The 21793-nt window shown below is 38.1% G+C and overlaps 1 protein-coding gene across 4 annotated transcripts in view; it reads left to right on the plus strand.

Moving 5' to 3' along the window:
• LOC306764263 (calcium/calmodulin-dependent protein kinase type II subunit gamma-like) overlaps positions 1 to 21793 on the plus strand; it is an 87117-nt gene that overhangs the window by 25257 nt on the left and 40067 nt on the right. For all 4 annotated transcript variants that reach the window (XM_079251358.1, XM_079251355.1, XM_079251357.1 and 1 more), the window contains exons 6-12: positions 4862 to 4934; positions 14074 to 14176; positions 15694 to 15777; positions 15939 to 16033; positions 19478 to 19600; positions 19734 to 19817; positions 20947 to 20989. In XM_079251358.1, coding sequence (XP_079107484.1) covers positions 4862 to 4934; positions 14074 to 14176; positions 15694 to 15777; positions 15939 to 16033; positions 19478 to 19600; positions 19734 to 19817; positions 20947 to 20989 — 605 coding nt within the window. The remainder of the gene's footprint in view (positions 1 to 4861; positions 4935 to 14073; positions 14177 to 15693; positions 15778 to 15938; positions 16034 to 19477; positions 19601 to 19733; positions 19818 to 20946; positions 20990 to 21793) is intronic.

Genomic DNA, 21793 nt, shown 5'->3' on the forward strand with positions numbered 1-21793 from the left:
TGCTTCCCCACGTCCAAGTCATTTCATCCCAGATACTTTCAGTCTTAAAAAAAAACAAAAAAAAAAACAAACTCCTTTGTCAAATTGGTGACTTATCATTTCCTGAACAGAAAAATATTTTTTATAAATGCATTTGATATTTGGGGATTAATAAATTTGGGAATTAATAAAAAGAATAAATAAATAAAATTCGGGATTAATGTATTTTTCCATTTCATTCCTTTCATTGCCTTCATTTCATTTAAAAAAAGAGCATATAATCTTTAGGAAAATAATACTTCAGATGCATTTTATCACGGGTATAAGTGTGTTATTAGTAGCTACATACCATCGGTACATTTAAGTCAGTAAGTTATTGAATCATTTTAATCTAAATGTGTATATATCTTTATTAGTATTAATTAGTAGAAATTTTCAAATATTTTATAATTCTTTATGCGGAAAAAGTTTTTCTTTTTCTTTTTATCACATTAGAATAATGGAGTAGTTCAATTCATGCAAAGATAATATGTGTTTGTATTAACATGCTAATTAGCTAATGCTAACTGTAGCTATAACAATGGAGATTAGAAGTTTAGGCCCTTTTTTACACGACAGCGTTTCCATGCAAAGTGACTGCAAACTGGATAGACGTTCCCATGAAGATACTGATGATGAACAGCAATGCTATTAAACATTGAATAATTGGTGCTATGCTGCTGTAGACTGATGAGGTTGACACTAGTTAGTAGAGCTGTGACGATATGCTTTTGTCCCGATTTGATTCCGAATTTTTTTGGGTGCCGATTCGATTTGAGTTAGGATTCTCACAAGTCTTTCATATTGCTCATTTGTTTAGATTAAAAACAAAAAAATGTTCAAAACTTTTTTTGCTCGTCATTTTTCTTGATTTCAATGAGGAAAAAAACAACACAGTAGCCAAACAATCGTGGTGCTGCTATAATGCCGAAGAAGACAAGTAAAACAATTAAAACAATAAAAATGACAAAAAATTTAGTGGATTTTTTTTTTTTTAAAAATCATTTTAAAATTGGCAAGCAAAAAATCTTGATATTTGATTTTTCGATCCGATTTTCCCACCTCTACTTATCTTAAATAATCTGAGCTATCATCTATGATCCAGAACATATTTGCTACTGGTTTAAATTTCAGATAAGCCTGCAAAAATATCTTTTTAAAAAATCGAGAGGCAAGTGAGGACGAGTCAGTTACAGTTATTGGTAACTAATGTTTGTTAGATAATGAAATGAAAAGTTTGTATTCACATTTCAGCTTTTATCGGTAATTCCAGCAATCAAATTCAATTTCCCTCTGGGTATTAATAAAGTTTTATCATTCTGATTTTGACATCAAGTACAATATCGCCTGTTAATGTTTATACTGTACTTTTATAATCAGATATTGAATTGAATGTAGATGATAATGTAATATTATTATTGTACTGTTACGGGTGCAACATTCATTTCTGATGTAGTAGTTTGTTAGTTTGAATGACAGCTGCTGCTGACATGTTTTCCAGCAGCAACAACGGGTGGCTAAGAAGCACATATAGCGAAAAGGTCAAACCCTATGGCGTTTGCCCCTTCATGCAGACAAACATACACTGGATTTTAAAAAATATAAAAAAAAGGCTGTGGATTTGGTTACTTTTTAACGATAGATTTTACTTAGAAATCCCTCCACCCTTGGATATTTCCTGTTTTATTATCTTCTGTGCTGCTAAAGAGGACTTTGGACTTTCTGCAAGTCTACTGAGAAATGGTTGTTTTATTGCTTTACCATACTAAAAAAGCTGATTTGAAGATCTTCATAGTTTGATATTTCTGACTTTTACTGGATATGTCGTGTTTTCTTGCCAAATTCTTTCTGATACCTTATATTTGCCACAAAATTGCCTTTCTAAATGGCACTGTGATTAGGTCTTCCCTGCTAACGGACATTTGCTCACTTTCTACCCCCTGTTTCTGAATGTCATTCATCCAGGCCAGTACGCCTTCTCACCCACACATACACTCACACACATACACACAATTCCCCACCAGCCTCACTCCCTTGGAAACCAGAAAGAAATGGGACTTTAATTAGCCATGATAATTAGTCCCACGCTCACACAGACCCCAACCGAGCAGCATCACACCTTGTCGCCCCCAGCCAGAAACTCTTAGAGTTCCTCATTGCTTGTGTTTGATTGGATTTAGGCCACTCTGAGTAAGTTTAGGAGTAAATTACACCTAAATATGGATGAAGGAATTATTCCTCTTTAGGAAGATTCAATAGAAAGACCCACAAACTCAGTGTTGTTGGGTTTTTTAGTTGTTTTGCTCAACATGTTGGAAAAACCACAGACACAGAACTGCCATAATAATTAACATAATAATTACCCATACACCTTGCAGATGGCTTTTGAATTCATTTTGAAGCATTTAGATAGGCGTACAAGAGGAAGAGGGCGTGCTCTTTCTTTTGAATTTCCTCCCAATATTGCTCCATTTTCCTGCAGAGGAAAATTTGGGGTGTTGTAGCTGAATGTGCTGAAAAAGTTACATTTCTTTGACCTGTGTGATCAGGGCTGCATTTCCCCCCCTCTTTACCCATCAGGAACTCATAAACAGATGAATTCCTTGGAATGGCACAATATTTTACAACATTGAGATATTAGAGACACGCACAAATGGCTAAACAACAGAGTGGGATGATACTGTCCTGTTGCCATATACAGGGGGAGCACTGCCAGATCAGGCCAAGTATTTGTGCCTTAAGTGTTCCTGACCACTTTCTGTTTAAATCAGCCAGGACCAGGAAGTGTGAACAGATGAGTGTAGAGGGTGGTCATTGTGAAGATATGAAGACAATGTGCCATTTTCTTTGCAGCTTTTCCTCATATCTGTGTGAGATGCAAGCAGAATTTGTTGTGATTGGCCCCTTTCTAAAGTTACCTTTCTTTCTTGATTGCACATACTGTATGTCCATCCTTTATGTGCTGAACTCTCAAAAACTTATTGACAGGATCATCATTTTCTTCATTATTTGAAGAAAGGCATTTATCTGTAATTCAGATGGTTTTGTTTGTAAGTGCATATGTCTCGGTGCACGTTGTATTGTAGCAAGATTTTTCATCACATTTTGAATGAGGCATTGAACACAGTCAGTTTTAATCCTGTATCCACACTCCATAAAATGAATGTGAAACTAAAATGAATGAAACTTCTTTTTATCTTTAATTTTTGCTGCTGATTATTTACTCATCTAACTTGTTTTGATAAGAATAAGGACATTAACTTTACTTCAGATGTATTCCATGTAAAAAGCTAGTAGTCATGCTGTTAATGTTTTTTAGTGGCAAGTTTTAGATAAAATTAAGTGTGAAGAGATTAGAATTAAAGCAGCTAACTGCTGCCTCATTTTATTGTCATTAGAAAAAAGTTATCACCAGTATTATAAATTCATTCCAGTGCTGGAAAAAGACAACATAGACTTTCGCCAATCAGGAAGAAAAGCTGCTTTATACTTTTTTTTTTTTTAAAACTTAAGTTTAGTTTTCACCAGCTGGCAGTGTTAGATACAAACCAAGCACAAAACTACCACAAGGACCATGATAGTAACCACAAGTAAAGTGCCATTGCTCGCTGCTGCTGCAATTATCCCAGCCATCCACTCTGTAAGACCCAACAGAATATAGTAGAAGAAGTACACTCCTCAACAAATCAGCAGTAATGATCCAGTAACCTGATCATTTAAAGAAATTATTTCTACTATTTAAAATGTATTCTTTTTTTTTTCTTTTTACTGGGTTGTTGTAGGCGTCGTTAGTTTCTTATCTGCACCAGGCAGCCGGCACTCTCAATTCGTACAACTGCAAGAACCCTTACAGACGAGCTGAAGCCAAAAGTTTACAGTTTATATGTTGAATTTACATCTTTTCCTGTGAGGTTTCACATGACAGACAGTTTTAAATCATACTTAGACTTCTTTGTCCCAATCTTCTCAGGTGTTCATGTTAAAGAAATTCAGCAGGGATATAGCAAGCCTTCTGGTACCTGTTAGTGAAGAAGAGAGAAAGCTGGCCTCACACATGTTTATTTATATCGTGTGTTTCCGTCCAAGCATACACATGCATATATCTCTCTAATTCTCTCTCAGTCCTCCCACTCAGTAGACACTGAGTGGGTGTGGATCCTGCAGGCTGCCCGTCTCCCTGCTGTTAGTCACATATTCTGCACATTACACTCGCTCACCACAGCGAGCCTACGTACACAAATATTTAAATGCACAAACACAACATAGTGAGGTAGTTTCATGTGTTTCTGTTGCAGTGATGGTTTCCTTTTAGTGATGGGAAAATAAACTGGCATCTGCCCACGAGCCCCGTGTGATTCAGTTTTATCCTGGACATAAGTGTTCCATTTCTCTCATCGTCTCTTTTCTCCGCTCGTCTTCTCTTCACACTCATCATTCTCCTCTCCTCTCCTCTCCTCTCCTTTCCTCTCCTTTCCTGTTGTTGTAATTATTGTCTGGCTTTCATCTGGGTTAAAAAAGCAAAACAAAACGTTTTTGTCTCCTCCACCCGCCCTCACCCACCCCTTCCAACACATCTCCTTCTGCATCACTCTCCCTCTCTCCTCTCTTTTCTCCTTCATCACCTCTGCTCCTCTACTCCTCTAACATCGTTTGACACTTGTTCTCCTCTTACCAAACCTGCCCTTTCCTCATCCACGATGTTGTCTTATTGCCCTTCTCTGTCACTTTTCATCCTTCATCTACTATTTTCTGTTCTGCCATGTTTACCCCTCTCTGTGCATCCCTCCTTTCACCCATCTCCACCCTCCCCACCACCCCTCCTCTCTCTGTTTTGTCTTCACAGTCACTGTATCCATCAGATTCTAGAAAGTGTCCATCACATTCACCAACATGACATAGTGCACAGGGACCTAAAGGTTAGTATATGTAGAGGAGCATCTGCATCCTTCCCCTCCCCTTTAACCTTTGCTTGCTTCCTTTCCTTCCTCCGTTCTCCTTGCCCCTTCCCTCCTCGATCTCGTCCTGTCAGTCACTCGTCTGATGTCCGCCTGTCCGACTTGTCTCTTGGTATGATGTTTTCCTTTTTGCCTTTCTTGTTGTGTTGTATTTGATTTTTCTAATCGGAGAACCCTGGCTTGTCTCACCAGCTCCTCCTCGTACCATCTGCCTTCCCACATGCTGTCTTATCAATCATTTCACTACCACATATACATAACTAAAGCTCCTGTTGCACTGACTGTAATGTACAGACCGGTAAGTGAATGAGTGGGAACAGGTTTACACACATACCTGGCAAATGATTAGAAGTTTACCAAAGTACAAACATCAGTTTTTTCACAGCTGGATCTTCTGTAGTCTTCATTGATTTCTTCTTCTTCCCTCCTCCTCCTCCTGCTCCCCTTCTCTCTGGGTTTCACTCAGTTATGATCCTTTTATTGATCCCTATATGTTCAAGACAGCCTCATTTAACATAAGGTATGTTTTTGTAAAGGTGCTCAGTCATTTCAAGTTGGAGGTGAGCACAACAAAATAACTAGAGCATTTCAAACAATGTCAATTTATTATGTTTTAAATACTCTTCTGCTAACTATTTATATATGCAGAAACTCATATTTTCAGCTGTAGTTACGATCTTTCCTAACAGATTTGTTTAAATGTTAACACAGAAACAATGTTTTACTCTAAATGCCCTTAAGGCAGATATATTAAAAACTAAATCCACTGGAGTACGCTCAGCATTTTCAACTTGATGTATAATAAAGTCTAAAAAGTAGTTTTTAGTTTAATTTATTCATTCAGAGATGTGTGCAGATCGGGGTGTTCTTTATGGCAGCTGTTCTTCATTTATATGTTGCAGCATTGATAATTAGTGCTCCACAACAATGGTCAAAGCTAAAAATTAATGCACAATACTGCGATCATTTGTTCATCCATGCATCAGGTCCAATCGCTTTAAATGGTTACAGAGTGTAGTCATAGCTGTTGCACAACATTATTTCATGCGTCCACATTAAATGCTTGACATATTTGTCTGTTTGCACATTAATTATGATAGAAATCTAGATGTTAGACACAAATCTTTAAACCACGGCTGCTTCTTTGCAACATTTCAACCTGTATGTTTGGCATTCTACATGACAGAAGTGTGGACCAGACACAGACAGTAGAAGAAGGTTCATTTTATATATAATCTGCTGCTCAGACGATTCTCATGGGAATTTTTATGGTTAAACAAAAGATAAATCTAGAAGGACTTTAACGGCATTGTGAGGTGGTGCTGGTATCCAAGCAAAGACAACGACACAGAGACGATGTGTTTTTGCCAATCCTATGTAAGCTGCGCTGTAGCTGTAATGCAGGTAAACCTTCATATTATAACCCTGACTCTTCAACAAGCATAAACATGTAGAAAAGTAATATTTTAAGCTGTTTCCACCGAACACCATTATGATTCACAGAAGCACTGGACTATTCGCATGCACATATGAATTAATATGGCGGTAGGACATATTATGGGTAAACTGTGATTGTATTATAACAATCTTCACACGCTGTCCACTCACACACAAATATCACACATGATTGAGAAATTGACATAAAAATGACAAATGTATGAATGAATGAATAGATAGGTGAAATGATTAATCTTACGTGTGCCATGAGTGTTTTGGATGTGTGGTTTAAAGAAGTTATCTTTTTTTATTCCAAGCACATTTCATTTGAGGCACATTAAGACTTTAAGAACAGGTGAACCAGATTAGTTGTGTGTGTAAATTACTGAACAAGCTAAACACCATTTTTGTTGTTGCGTACCATCATTATAATCTTTTATATCAAAAGCCACAGTTGAGAACACGAGCTGATTATTTCAAGTCCCACGGTGCATTTGTGGCAATGATATGTCGACCTAATTATCCACTTCCTCTTTGAAGAGTACAGTAAAGTGGGTTAACTTGTTGGTTTGCAATAAAACAAGAAGAAAATGTAGCTTTAAGCATTTTACATATTTAAACAAAAAACATTGCTGCTATGGAAAGCGTGCACAAAGCTGCATGTATATAGCAGAGCTGTGCATGTTTCTGTAGCATGCACACAAGTGTGTTTGCAAAAGACAGTTAGATTTAATTATTTACATGCAAATCAAACTGAAGACATTTTTTATGTAAATATTGGCTCAGCACAAAAGACAAGCAGTAGGTCTCATAATAATTTTCATGATTTTTACAGCAAGTTCACCCTGAAAAGCTCCCTACCTCAGGAACATTTGGGATGTCGTCGTATGGAGAGCGCTCAAAACCCACGCATGCAGAGGAGTTACGTAGTTTAACAGCTGGCAAAGTGGTGAAGAATATACAGAGACACACGCATATTCTGAACTGCCAACACATACACCATATATATATATATACATATGTATAAATATATATGAATATGGAAGTGTAGGTACAGTCAAAGGTAGGGCTGGGTGATATGATGATACATTTCCTTTGGACGATAGAAAATGTCTATATCGTTTCATATGAGGCTCTATCATTTATGCCAAGATAAAGTGCTTTGCTTCAGTATTTTACGTCAAGATGAGCTTTATGGCATGCACGATGTAATATACAAACAAACATGGAGAAAGAGGGTAGCAAACGCGTTTCAGAGCAGGATAATTCACTAAAAGATGACCAGCCAACCCAAACCGATGAGCTTGTTCCTAAAAGAGGGAAATTTCTGTTGCATGGATGTGGACAGACGTGGAACTGACAACAGACTAGATCACATTCCCAGCAACGGACTCCGACACAACTAACTCATTTTATCACCTGCGCAAGAATCAGGACAAAGAATACAGAGTCAACAAGCAAAAGCAGCGTCAAGTGGAGGCGAAAGCTCATAATAAACTCTAGACGTAAACGTTGCAACGGGCTTTTACCGGTGAAACGTCATACGCCCATAGTTCCCCCAGATGGAAGGAGTTCACTGCTGCAGTTGCCTAGCAACATCTGATACATAACTGATGACTGACATAAAATTACACAAACAATTTTATATCGTTATGTGGGATATAAAATGAGCTATATCGGGATATGAGATGTTGGTCATATCGCCCAGCCCTAGTCAAAGGTTTGACAGAACACATTGCAATGTTCAAAGATGTTTTTCTTTTACCTTTTATGGCACGTTTCCACTCACATGAAGCAGCATGTCTGCGTTGTCTTTTAATGACCAGCCAGATGTAGGCCCTCTGAAGAAGTGACCTGACTAGTATTTATTCATTGGGAGACCTTTAAAAATGAGACACAGGACTCTAATTTATAGCCTTGAACTTTCCAGTCAGGCCAATCCATCTTCCTCTCTCACTTTCTCCCTCTCGCTCTGCTTCTGTTTTCCACTTTCTGTCTGCCATTCTCTTCTTTCTCTCAAGTTATTATATTTCATTAACTGAACACACTCAGGCTTTAGTTTTTCTCTTGATTGTTAGGTTGTTAGTTTACTGAATATTCCCAGTTTGATCAGAGGAAATCATTTAAAATTAAATTTAGATTTTAGACTTTTTGAGATGCATAGTATGAGATGGATTCTGATGCATCTGAGACTCACTTAGTGGTTAAATATACAGTTTGTTTGGACTTTTCTCACATGTTTACTGATGGTAGGATTTTAGTTGGCGTAAATAGTTTCAAGGCTGCGCAGAAGAAATCATTTGTGCGCCTGCAGTTACTAATGCAATCTGTCAACTCTGGCACACAGGGAAATGGTAACATAAGAATGCCACAAACGTCATGTGCCTACTTCTGTTATATAAATGCACTGCGCTTAAAACGTCTAAAACTTTCATTTCTGGTAAACATTAGACATGTGACTTTCCATTTTACACGAATCATTAACAGAAAAATACAAAGCAGCATTTTTTATTACGATCAAAGATTTTGTCTCATAATCTCATATGTGAGTGGCAACAAATTCTATTTATTTATTGATTTTTGTGTTTTTATCTTTTGATGCACCAAATATGTAATTTAGAATAACTCATTATCTTTTCCGGCATTAATACTGAGAACCAACAGCAAGAAAGATGAGCACCAGGCTGTTGTACTTGGACCTCCCTGTCAGAAAATCAAATAAAATCCACCATGTCAAACATAAGTAATTATTCTATGAGTCTGATTGCTCATCAGATACCAAAATAGATATTCATCTAATGGGAGGAAGGTTTTACTGCTTTGGAAAGTTGCTTTATTGCAAATAAATACTGGCAACAAAATTTTTATTATTGCAAATTGATCTAAAACTATGCATTGTAAAGAGTTGAAGGTCGACCAGTTTGATTGTTGCTTTTTATGCCTGATAACGGTGCTAATTTCTGTTTGAGTGAGCAACTTCTTCTTTTCTGATCACTTCGTTTTGTCAGGGCAGAAAAGAAAGCTTGCTCTTTGAATCCTGGAGGGAGTGAGCAATCTCTTGACATGAATAGTTAAAGCTTAGCCTGTTGTGGATATTACATTTCCAGACCTTAAGTCATGTCGTAGACAAACCATTAATATTTAAATCCACTCAAAGAGGGAGAATTTCTGTTTAACAAAGGAGGAAAAGAAAAATGTTGTCAGTGCACAGGAAGCACTCATGCATGGCCAAGCGTGTGTGTGTGTGTGTGTGTGTGTGTGTGTGTGTGTGTGTGTGTGTGTGTGTGTGTGTGTGTGTGTGTGTGTGTGTGTGTGTGTGTGTGTGTGTGTGTGTGTGTGTGTGTTTGTCAACATGTCCCACAGCTGGTCCCAGACAATGTACATGACCCTACACACATGAACTTGATGTCTGTCATCACATTTATCAACAATACATCCGTATATGTGTTATCATTTCCTCTGGCTGAGACATAGATCATCTTGGTTTTGCGTAAACTCACATCTTGATTGTCTCTCAGGGTACTTTGCACAGTTTTTGGCTTTTGGGGTTTTTATTTTTAGTTCCTGGTGGCTTATTGACATCAGAATGACAACAATGTGAGCAGAGGCCATCCCAGGCACATCTTTTCAGTGGTATTAATTGCACAGTGACTCACTCCTTCCCCTAGTTCCTTCATTAACCCTTTCTGTGCCCCCCGTGGCCAACCATATTCTGACACCCCTTTTTCAGCAGCCAAAGCCTGCCGGTAAACCCAACGGAGGGTGGTGGAGTATCTAAAGTCCACCTTTAGTCAGTAATAGTACAGTTTCTTTTAAACTAAAGTGCAACAGAAAATATAAAAAACCTTAATGGTATATGCAGGATTTGATAGACTCCATAGAGTCGTATGTTGCAATGCACCCACAGCTATGCCCTTCCACACCAACAAAGTAGAACTTTTTGCCACTATTATCCATAATAAATCTCATTAATGAAGACTGCACATAATCTTCTGTTGTCCCTCAGTTTTACAGTGATCTACCTAAAGGGCTCTATGTGTATAAACCTGAGTATATGCTTAGCTGTGGGTTAGCTGAAGCAAATGTCAGGCTGGACTCCATGCCCTGCAACAGGAGGGCCTTCTATCCCTCATACCTTCCCTACCACCTATCTTCCCTCCCCCTCCCACATCCCCTGGCCTGTGCACGGTTTGTAGCACTGCTGAGACTAACATGCGCCCCCCTTCCCCTTGGTGTTTGCATGCAGTCATTGCATCCAGCAGATCCTGGAGGCGGTGCTTCACTGCCATCAAATGGGCGTGGTGCACCGGGACTTGAAGGTGAGTGATGGGGTTCACCTTGCTGGCTTTTTATGCTTTTTTTCTTGTATGTAATGGGGTTGTGTGGTTGTGCTATCTGTGTAGTTTGTGTGTGTCTTATCGGTCAAAAAGAAACTGTCTTGTGATGTTTGTGGATGTGATTTCACTGGCAAGACTTGGAAAATTGTGGAGTGTTGTGGAACATCTCATTCTCTTGATACCTTACAGTGCAGCCTGACCCAGTTGTTGTCATTTAGATGCAAGTCAGAGCTTCTGCTAGAATCAGACGATGACTATCTCATACATTTCTGACTTTTTACTGGCTTTCTGCTGCCATACAAAGCTTCCAACTCTCTGCCACCATATTCTTGTTGTTTAAACAGAATTTTCCCCAGTGTATGCAGAATTATGTCTGAATATGGCTGTTTCTAAATGTCTTTGCAGTGTTCAACTCCTGCTGCATTAATTTTATTTCATGTTGACTGTTTCTTGTTTTTGTTTTTAATAAATGATTGGTTTTTATCTGTTTATTGGGATTGATTTTAAGTTTATTACTTTTTATTTATTGATATTTTAGTATTGTAACATTGTTTTTGTTTTATTCTATGCAGCACTTTGGAATCTGTTTAGGTTTATAAAATGTGCTATATAAATAAAGGGGATTGGATTCTTTTGTTTGGTTGTTGTATTTTGATAGTTAATCTCTGTTATGTGGAATATTATGAACTAGTGGACGTGCTGGTCTGTGTAAGATCACCCATGGGGGTACTTAATCTGAGCTCTGCCAAATTAATTTAGTGAGAAATGCTAACTATTGGCGATGAGAAACCGTGTGTGGATTTGATTGCTTTTATGGATCAGTTAATGCATCAAGCTTGAAAGCTCATTTTCCAAAAGAAAAGGGGTATTGATTAACTTTTTTTTTTTTTATTAACGTAAGCTGACTTCATGATTGATAGATCCATTTTCAGTGTTTCAATTAGTCAGTTTTATTTTTTAGAGATATATTTTTGTAGAGCTCAGGTCATTGTTCACAGTTCTTTCCAGTTCTGAAATGAGCAGTGGGGTGAATCAATGTCTAAACAGTTGGAAATCAAACTGTGTTGAACCTGCTGGTGCTTTTTGTTTGTGTATGCCTTCTTGTTTTGCATGATGCACTTTGTCAAGTAGACCTCTATGCAAATGTCAGTCCCAGCATTCCAGTAAAGGCGTGTTGTATTTATCTGAACTGTTGTGACTATTTCTTTATTTAGCTTGCACGCCTATCTGGTTTCACACCCAAGCACCAGAGAGCGTTTCATGCAATAGGTCATAGTGTGATTACTGAGGACAGCCCGAGTGACAAGATCCCTCAAATTAGGAACAGGGATATGGTAAATGAGATGACAACACTGTGAACAGTTTGTTTGTGCCAAACAAAAAACAATCTCAATCTTTTATTTAACTCACATATTGATATGCTGCCTCTTGGATAATGTTTTTGGATACAACCTCATTATTCCTAGAACTGTTTGTGTCAAACAGCCAAATTAGAGCCAATTTCTCCTTCCATCCTACAGGAATCTACATAAAATTGAGTGCCTTCTTAATACAAGGTTTTATTTCTGCTGGTTTCTCAGAGGGCATGAATGCCACTCTATCTCCAGATTCTCTACATACTAATAAATAGAAAGGAGGAGAGAAATCTGGGACTGGGAACCACTCCATCTCACTACTCATGACCTGCTCTCAAATACAGCTTTTTCTATCATCTGCAACCGGCCGTCTCTGCCCTCAAACAGACCAGCTGCTAGTCTGCTTTATCCTTATGTCAATCTGTGTGTGCTGCCAAAAATATGAAAAATGAAGGTGTGTTTGTGTCAGTCAACGACAGTAATAGTTGCTGGTGTGTCTGAAAATGTGGCCAGGCTGTTTTTTTTTGGGGGGGGGTTTCATCACTTTATTGCATCATTTTTAATGGAAGCAGTTGCTTCATCATGAATTCCACCCACATCCGATTTTACGGATTATCTTACTGCTGCAGTGTTGGCAATATCTAACTCCCTGTTTTTATAGAAGAGAAAAGCCTCACCAAGTTTCGGAGCCAGGAGGTGGGCACAGAGCCTCGGGATTACTGGTTCAATAGCTTGCACTTCTCTTTTATTTCAAGCCTCAAAGGCTGTAAAACACACCTTTAAGTATCTGTGCTTTAAGGGTACAATATCCGTTTGCCTTTAAGGAAACGAGTAAAGGACTGGACAGTGATTGCAAGACAGGATGCAGACAGATGCTACTGCACTGCAAACATAAATCTAAAATCTAAAAGTTGTGAAAGTTTTGATTTGTGTGTGGAAACCAAGACATCATGTTTGGAAGCTAACTGGAAAAGCAAGAAAGAAAAAAAAAAAAAAATCTAGAAGTAATTCTTGTAAAGATACTGTTTTCTCTTGACAGGAGTATCTTTTAAAACAACATTAATGAGTATTTGCATTAAGTATGTCAAGTTATTGACAGATCATCTATTGGTGTGTTATGTTTTATAAAAAGGGCAGGTACTGTAAGTTTTTTTTCTTCTTCCTGCTCCTTTTCAATCATGGTGGTGCAATAATATGTGCTTTTGTTTTGTCCAGTTTTTATGTTGTTAGTGCATCCATGTGAGAAATAAAACTAAGACTTGACACATTTCAACCAAAAGATTTTTAAAGCACAACACTAAACACAAACAAGAATGGCATTGTTTATATTAAACGTTAGATCTGCTTTAAAGGAACTAAATGCGAACACATACACATGTCATATGTGTGTGTAAACGTCTCAGTTAGCCTGGTGTTCATCCAGCATCAGAAATACGTCAGACATCAGTAGAAAAAACTGATTCATATTTTGTCATCGTTTACCACTCAAGTGCTTTATTTCCCAGTCAGTAGTGCCAGTTGCTTTGACAAAAGTAATAATTTAGTGAGACTGGAAGAGATGTAATGAGAGAGCAAGAGAAAGAGCAGGGACCAGTGGGGATAGCAGCCCATTATTAGAGCTCTCTTCTGACAGAGAATAATGAGGCTAGCTACCATATCTGGGCCACAGAGATGGAGCCTATAGAGCCACTGCTCGTCACATGAGGCCAAGACAGAAAGGCAGACTGAGTTCAGCTCCACTGAAATGTGGACTAACTTTTGCTCTGTTGCTTTTGTCTGTGCATGTTTGAAATATTATTTGTTCTTTGTATTTGTATGGACTGCATACAAATTGTTCTGTTTGAACCCCATTGCAAACTTTTGCATGCACAGAACGGACTCTTAGATTCTCCTTCCCTTGTGTGTATGTTATAAATCAGATCCTTTTTATGATAAATGTTTGAAAATCTTTTCACTTCATCTCCTCTGCAGCCAGAAAACCTGCTCCTTGCAAGCAAGTGTAAGAATGCTGCTGTGAAGCTGGCTGACTTCGGCCTGGCCATTGAGGTGCAGGGGGATCAGCAGGCCTGGTTTGGTAGGTACAACAGATGCATGCTATATCTTGTGCAGAAACTTTGAGCCACGCTTTTCTTTTTTTTAGAGAAATTGGTGGACAAAGGGGGAAATGGATGCATACTTAAATGGAGTTATAATGTTGTATGTGAGGCTACATCAGCGTATATGCAGCTCTAATGAGCTTGAAAGTTAGTATTTAACATAAGCTACATTTACATGAAGCCAAACATACCGATTTCAATCTGTTTTAAAGATTTATCAGGTTGAAAATTATCCCTGTGTACACCTCATTCCAAATGAAAAGTGTCAAACCGAAAAGATTTCCATTCAGTTTCACAGGGATTGAATATTTATTTTCCTAAACTGATGGTGGTATCATGTAAACAATAAGTCAGACTGTCGTCAGACTGCGTTCTTACAGCGCATGCTCTGACCAGACAACATTTGTGCACGTAACTCCGACGAAAATGGTCAGAGCACTTAGGAAAAAAAAATACAGGACAACAGCTTGTAAAGATGTATCGAATAATGATCCAGGTAAAGGAATCATTCCTAATACTATGATCCAGAATATGAAAAATTAAGGGGCCTTGAAATTTTCGTCACAGGAAGAGAACAAATAATGACAATATGGGGACAACACTGCAAAAACTGAAATCTAATTAAGATTAAAAATCTTAAATTGAGTACACATATGCTTATTTTTTTTAAAGGTAAAATAATTCTTAGTTTTTATGCCAGAGAATTAATCTTGTTTTAAGAGTATTTTTACTTGTTTTGGGAAGTCTTGACAAGCCAAATTTTCTTGATCTGTTGGCAGATAATTGATCTTTTTGTAAGCAACATTTACCTAATTTTTGTTTTTTGTGTGTGTGTTTTAAGGCTGAGTTTTTGCAGTGAACTGTGGCTCTTGGCGAAGGTTTGCGCTCTGAGTGTTTTTTTTTTTGTTTTTTTTTAGTATTATCTCTGGCATATTAATTTTAAAAACAAAAATATTCCCTGAAAATGGTTTGCATGATCCCCAGCATTTTACTTCAATCCAGAAACATGCATGTTAGCTTAATTGGTGACCCAAGAAGAGGGTTTGTATGAGAGTGCTCTGCTAGCTAATCAATGAACTGGGTAAACTGGTATGAAGAGCTGAATGAAAATGAGGGAAGAAGCTGCCAGTATCCAAAGACAAACTTTAAGAGACCTTCAGGAAGCTTGAAAACTCAAAATCAATTTAAAATAATATGTTTTAAATTTAAAGATTCCTGCAGCTTAATCAGGAGACTCTTGTGTTGCATTGTCACATCACATTGCTGCGCTGCATTACACATACTGATCAGTGCTGTGTTTGTTTCATCTCTGTAGCACTCCTTCTCCTTCCTTTTAAACCCTTAAGATTTCAGTCCACTGTTTGGACCAACAATTCAAGGCTTAGGGAAGATTATCTTGCTTTCTATTCACGCTGATCCACAGATAGCAGCTATGCAATCTGTTGCGTTGAGCATGTCAGTTAACTGTGTATGTTTTTTTATTTTTTTATTGCAGGCTTTGCTGGCACGCCAGGTTACCTGTCCCCTGAGGTGCTGAGGAAGGAGGCATATGGCAAACCTGTGGATATCTGGGCCTGCGGTGAGTCGTAGAGAGACACACTCATTCATGCTCAACGCACTTATGGTATTTCCTCGATGATTACACACTAAAAAGGCCAACGCACACATTACAGTAGATTTTCTAATAAGTTGTGCGTCTGTGTGTGTGCATGTGTGTTTGTGTTTTTGTGTGACCCTCAGGGGTGATCCTCTACATCCTGCTGGTGGGTTACCCTCCTTTCTGGGATGAGGACCAGCACAAGCTGTACCAGCAGATCAAGGCTGGGGCTTATGATGTGAGTCTCCTCTCCCCCCCACCCCGTCCTGCTGTAATGCCCTCCCCTCTCATCCCACTGCCCTCGTTCCTTTTTGGCAACTGTTACGTAACTCAGTCACCTCATTCATATTTCAGGGGTTGCAAGAGAGCGAGTCTCACCTTAGATCATGTTAAAGCCAATGCCAAAAAAAGAGAGACCCTAACTGACTTTCTGGCGCTGATTCTGGACCATCAGACTCAGGCCGCTGAGCTTATTCCTCAGCTCAGCAGGACCCATGGTTTGAGAATTTTTGAACAAATTGCTGGCGGTTGCTCTTGGACTGGTGTTTTGTTATCATTAAACAGCACAACCTCAGGAAGCCTCAGTGGCTGAGTTGTTGAAGCCACGGGAACTGATGACATTCAGGGTTTTGACCTGTTTTGTTCGTCTTCTCCCTGTTTCTCAAGAGATTTAAATAAGTCATTTCTTAGACATCTCAGTTGGTACAAGCAGAAAAGCTTTATTTTATTTATTTATTTTTTTTGCTTGTTTTTCTCTCATAAATAGGACACTTTATGCTCTGGGTTTTCCCATTTTTCTCCAGTGAGTTATGTAGCTTTTTGTACATAAAAAAAAAAAAAAAAAAGTGCAGCAAAGGAAGTTTTTCTCTCCCACAGAAAACAAATGTTTGCTATCTCTCTGACAGTTTTTGTTTTATTTGTACATGCATTTGCAAAGATGACTATGCAGTATGCTTCCACAATGCCTGGATAGTGTATCTCCTACACTTGCCTGATGATCAGCATGACATCTGTATCAGCATAAAATCAACACCGATATGAAGATGAAAGCATTTTTGGTCTGATTGTGTCGAATGTTTGCTCAGAGAGGATCACTGAAACTGGTTAAAGTTGGATGGAGTCAAGAGATTTACTTAAAAATGCAGCAAAATCTATATGAGAAGGTTCCAGAGCATGACCAGCTTGGTCACATAAACAACAAAAACTCTTTTTTTTTTTCTTTGTTACAGGTGTGTACCAAACATTTAATAGGTGTTTTTTTTTCTTATTTTTTATTTTGACAGTCTCCATGTATGTGCTGCAATACCCCCTCTCCTTCCCTCAAATTCCCAAGATGATCATACCAAACAGGCACAAATGTTAACCAAACATATTTTCTGATAAAACCTGCAGCAACATAAGCTTGCAGCTGGTAAAGGAAAACACAAGCTCGCAGTTGGTAACTCCTGATCAAGACAAGTATTGATCAGTTAAGTAAATGCTGTGCTGCCTATTACGCATGCATTTAATCCAGGCTCTGAAAGCTCGATACAAGACCTGATTGGCAAAGGTCTCTCCCTCCCATACTAAGATGATAGATGTTATCTTGTGTCAGACCCAATGTCAGCTCACAGTAAAAGGTCAAAATGCTTTCATTTAGAAAGACTAATGTGTCCAGAGCATCTTAAGAAACACAGTTTGTCGAACATGTCTGAGCAGCAAAGTGCTCTCCGTCGCTGCAGCGTTTCACTGTCAGGCAGCAGCAGTAGCAAACTGACACCAAGGTCAGAGATAATGTGATTTCTTTTCTACAACATAACAAGAGAAGAGATGCTTTTTACTTTATCTAAGTCACAAATCACTCTGATCAATGTTGCTCTGGTTTTCATTACGTAGGAAGACGTTTGAGCTGTTAGAAGACTTTCTTGTTAGGTTTCACTCTGCAGTTTCAGAAGGTTTCGTCTGCAGTGCAAAACTGATGACAAAATAAAATTATAGGAACATTTATTTTTCCATGTTAACTCTTTACAGTGGGGATCTAAAGTTTGGGCACCCCTGGTTAAAAATTCATTTTAATGTACAAAAAGATGGAAATTCTTCAAAAGACATCAAATTACAGGTTAGACATTCTTATTATATGTCAAAAAAATATATAATATCTTATTATATTATATATAATATCTTATTTCCATAATTTACACTTTCAAAATAACTAAAAACAAAAGAAGTGGCATGTTTAAAAGTTTGGGCACCCTGCAGCATTAGTACCTTGTGTTCCCCCCTTTGGACAGCTGAGACCTGATAATGACATGGATCGTTAGCAATCAGTGTCTGGAAAGACCAGGTGATGTCAAGCTTAAAGGTTTTAAATGCCCAGACTCGTCTGACCCTCCTCAACAATCAGCACCATGGGTTCCTCCAAGCAGTTGTCACGAACACGGAAACAGAATAGTTGATGCTCACATAGCAGGAGAATCTATCAGAAAATCGCAAACCGTTTTCAGATGGATCAGTGGAAGTTAAAGCAAGATCTGGAAGACCAAGAAAAATATCAGCCAGAAAAGCTTGAAGGATTGTCAGAAAAGCAAGTCAAAACCCACATTTGACTGCAGGATCCCTCCAGGAAGATCTGGCTGATACTGGAGTTATGGTACACTATTCCACTATAAAGAGATACTTGTACATGTATGGCCTCCATGGAAGAGTCATCAGCAGGAAACTTCTTTTACGTCCTCACCACAAAAATCAGCGTTTGAAGTTTGCAAATCAACATATAGACAAGCCTGACCTGATGCATTTTGGAAACAAGTTCTGTGGATTGATGAGGTTAAAATTTAACTTTTTGGGCCAGAATGAGAACAGGTACGTTTGGAGAAGAAAGGGCACAGAGTTTAAAGAAAAAGAGCCTCTCTCCAACTGTTAAGCATGGGGGTGGATCAATCATGCTTTGGGGTTGTATTGCAGCCAGTGGCTCATGGAACATTTAAGGAGTAGAAGGTAAAATGGATTCAACAGGATTTGATTTTGGACGCTAACTTGATGCCATCTGTGGAAAAAGCTGAAGTTGAATAGAAGATGGTTTCTACAAATCAACAATGATCCTAAACACACCTCAAAATCCACGGTGGATTTCACCAAGAGGCGTAAGCTGAAGGTTTTGCCATGGCCTTCACAATCTCGTGACCTCAGCATAATTGAAAGTCTATTGATAGACCTTAAAAGAGCGGTGCGTCACAGACGGCACAGAAATCCAAAAGATCTGGAAGACTTTTGTAAGGAAGAATGGACGAAGATACCTCAAACAAGAATTAAAAGATTCTTAAATGACTATAAAAAGACTTTTACAAGCTGTGAAACTTGTAAGGGGGCGAGTACAAGGTACTAACTGCGGGGTGCCCAAACTTTTACAGACACCTTTCTTTGTTTTCTGTTATTTTGAAAGATCTTATTTTCATCTTGTACGCTCACTTTTTCTTTTTTTTTTTCTTTTTTTTTTTTTTTTTACATATTACAATGATGTCTAATCTGTAATTTAAAGATTTTCCATCTTTTATTTGCTTCTTTTCGGACATTAAAATGAATTTTTACCCAGGATGCCCAAACGTTTGATCCCCACTGCATATGAAGTCAGACAGCAGCCATAATGAAGCATGATAGTTGCGCCCTCTGAGGTACCATGTCAGTGTTTTGGTTCTACTTCCAGTTCCCATCACCAGAGTGGGACACAGTCACCCCAGAGGCCAAAAACCTGATAAACCAGATGCTGACGATCAACCCTGCCAAAAGGATCACCGCTCAGGAGGCCCTCAAACATCCATGGGTCTGCGTAAGTGTTGCCTCCCAGCACCAAGCACACCAATGGACGCATCACAGCCAATACAAAGATCTAAAATGAACCATTTCTTTGTGTTTTTGTTTTCTTTAGTTCTCATCTTCCTCTGTGTTCTTTCTCTTTGTAGCAACGATCCACAGTGGCATCTATGATGCACAGACAGGAGACCGTGGAGTGCCTGAAGAAATTCAATGCCAGGAGGAAACTCAAGGTCTGTTTGCATGCTTTCCCTCTGCCACAACTTTCGCTCTTCTGCTCCAATAAACTCTTCAGTGAGATAAAATTATAAAACCGCTTCTTCTGCTTCCCTCCTCATCTTTATTCTTTAATGTCTTTTACATTATTTCAGGGCAAACTATCAAGAAGTGCTTTTATTTATCGCATTCGTATTTCTTGCATTGTGGAAATACCATTTAGGAACATCTAGATGTAAAAAAGACAATTTATAATGCACTTCTGCAGTAAAAATCTTGATCCAAATGTTCCTTTTACACTGATTTATTGCTGACATTTTGTCTGGATATAACAGCTTAGCCATTTGAGCGTGACACGGTTACCCTGCTGCTTTCAGCCACTCTTGGCATGCTTCAAATACCAGCACATGGGAAGCTGGAAACAGAAATGCAGGTGGCTGCGGGCAAATGTTGCACCATTCAGCTAACATGCCATCAGCTCTAGCCAATTGTCTCTGGCTTTTCACACTCAAAAAATTAATAAAAAATGGCAAGGTTAGACCTTCAGCTTCTTAGTAGCCATTAAAAATGAAAAGCAGAGACATTTTCATATCATTGAAGCATGTTGTAGGCATGCAGATTGAGTTGACAGTGAATTAGTTATTCAGACTATTTGAATAAAAATGTACTTGGCATTATGATTGTACTTGAAATGCAAAATACAAGAACTTCTGAACTAAATTGTTTTTAAATTTTTCATTTGCGCTTTGCGTTTCCATAATTTAGCTTCACTGGCTGTGGTTGTAAGAGGATGCTTTCTTAATCTATTATGGATATTTATTATATAATCTGCTTCCACTGCTTGACATATTTTCCAATATTAATAAATGAAGACTACAAAAGTGTGAGTGTTTTGAGTAAACAGCTTGGTATTTAAAATTTTGCAGGATGCTTGCATGTGGAGTTACATCTCTGTTTTGTGAGTGATTCATCGTCCGTCAGTCAAACAACAATGGGAGACTTTAAAAGCTTTTCTTTTTGCATACATAAAAGTTGCTCATAATGAAGCTCCAGCTGTTCTGACTCTGGGTTTTTCTTTGTTTCTGGTTTCGAGCAGCGAATTGAGAAACTTGACTGATGGTTCTTTATTTTTTTCTTTCCACCCAGGGGGCCATTCTTACTACCATGCTGGTTTCTCGGAATTTCTCGGGTAAGTGTTTCATGGGGATAATACTTGAATCTTTTGTTACAGTATATCTTCCATTCATGCCAGTGAGCTGGCATCACTGAGTATGAAATAGTCAGGGAGGCAGAAATGTTTGCTGGTTTTAGGAGAGCCTGTTAGCGACTATTTGGTACATGCCATCATGTTGGAGGACAAAAAAAGTGTTTAAAAATAGTAAGTCTCAACCTTTCCAAGTCACGATCAGGTCGTAATCAGCAGGTTGAGAATCAGTGTTCTGAACGTGGTATTTAACCTGAAACTCAATCTTCCTCTCTATTTTTCATCTCCCAAACTGATGCCATGCACCTTTTAACAGTGAAACTGTGTGATAGATTGATTTTTTTTCCTTTAACCCAAGAGCTTTATGTTAATGTAAAGCTTATAGAGCATGTTTTTATAGAAGCAAAATCACATTTTCATTTCATCTCAGCCCAACTTCAGTGTTTCTCTTATGTCTTACCAGTTTACGTTGCTTTAAAAATAACTCTGAGATGTATTTTTTGAAGGGTATCATCCCAAAACAGCATAATCTTTTCTAAAAAATTATGCCCAGTGTAGTAAGGTAAGACTTTAGAATAGTAAGAAACAAAAAGAAGTCAGATTTTTCTGATTTCTATATGAAAAAATCATTGATATCTTCATTATTTGTTTGTATCCCAGCTGAAATTTGATTCTCACCGAGTATACCATAATAATCTAAATATTTTTTTACTAATTAAGTCCTTCAGGCCTAAAAGATCAAACCAGATGAGCATTTTGGAGTCAGTCTTGATGCTCTTGTCTTTTGCA

The sequence above is a fragment of the Telmatherina bonti genome, assembly GCF_933228915.1.
Source record: "Telmatherina bonti genome assembly, chromosome: 13".
Classification (NCBI taxonomy): Eukaryota; Metazoa; Chordata; class Actinopteri; order Atheriniformes; family Telmatherinidae; genus Telmatherina; species Telmatherina bonti.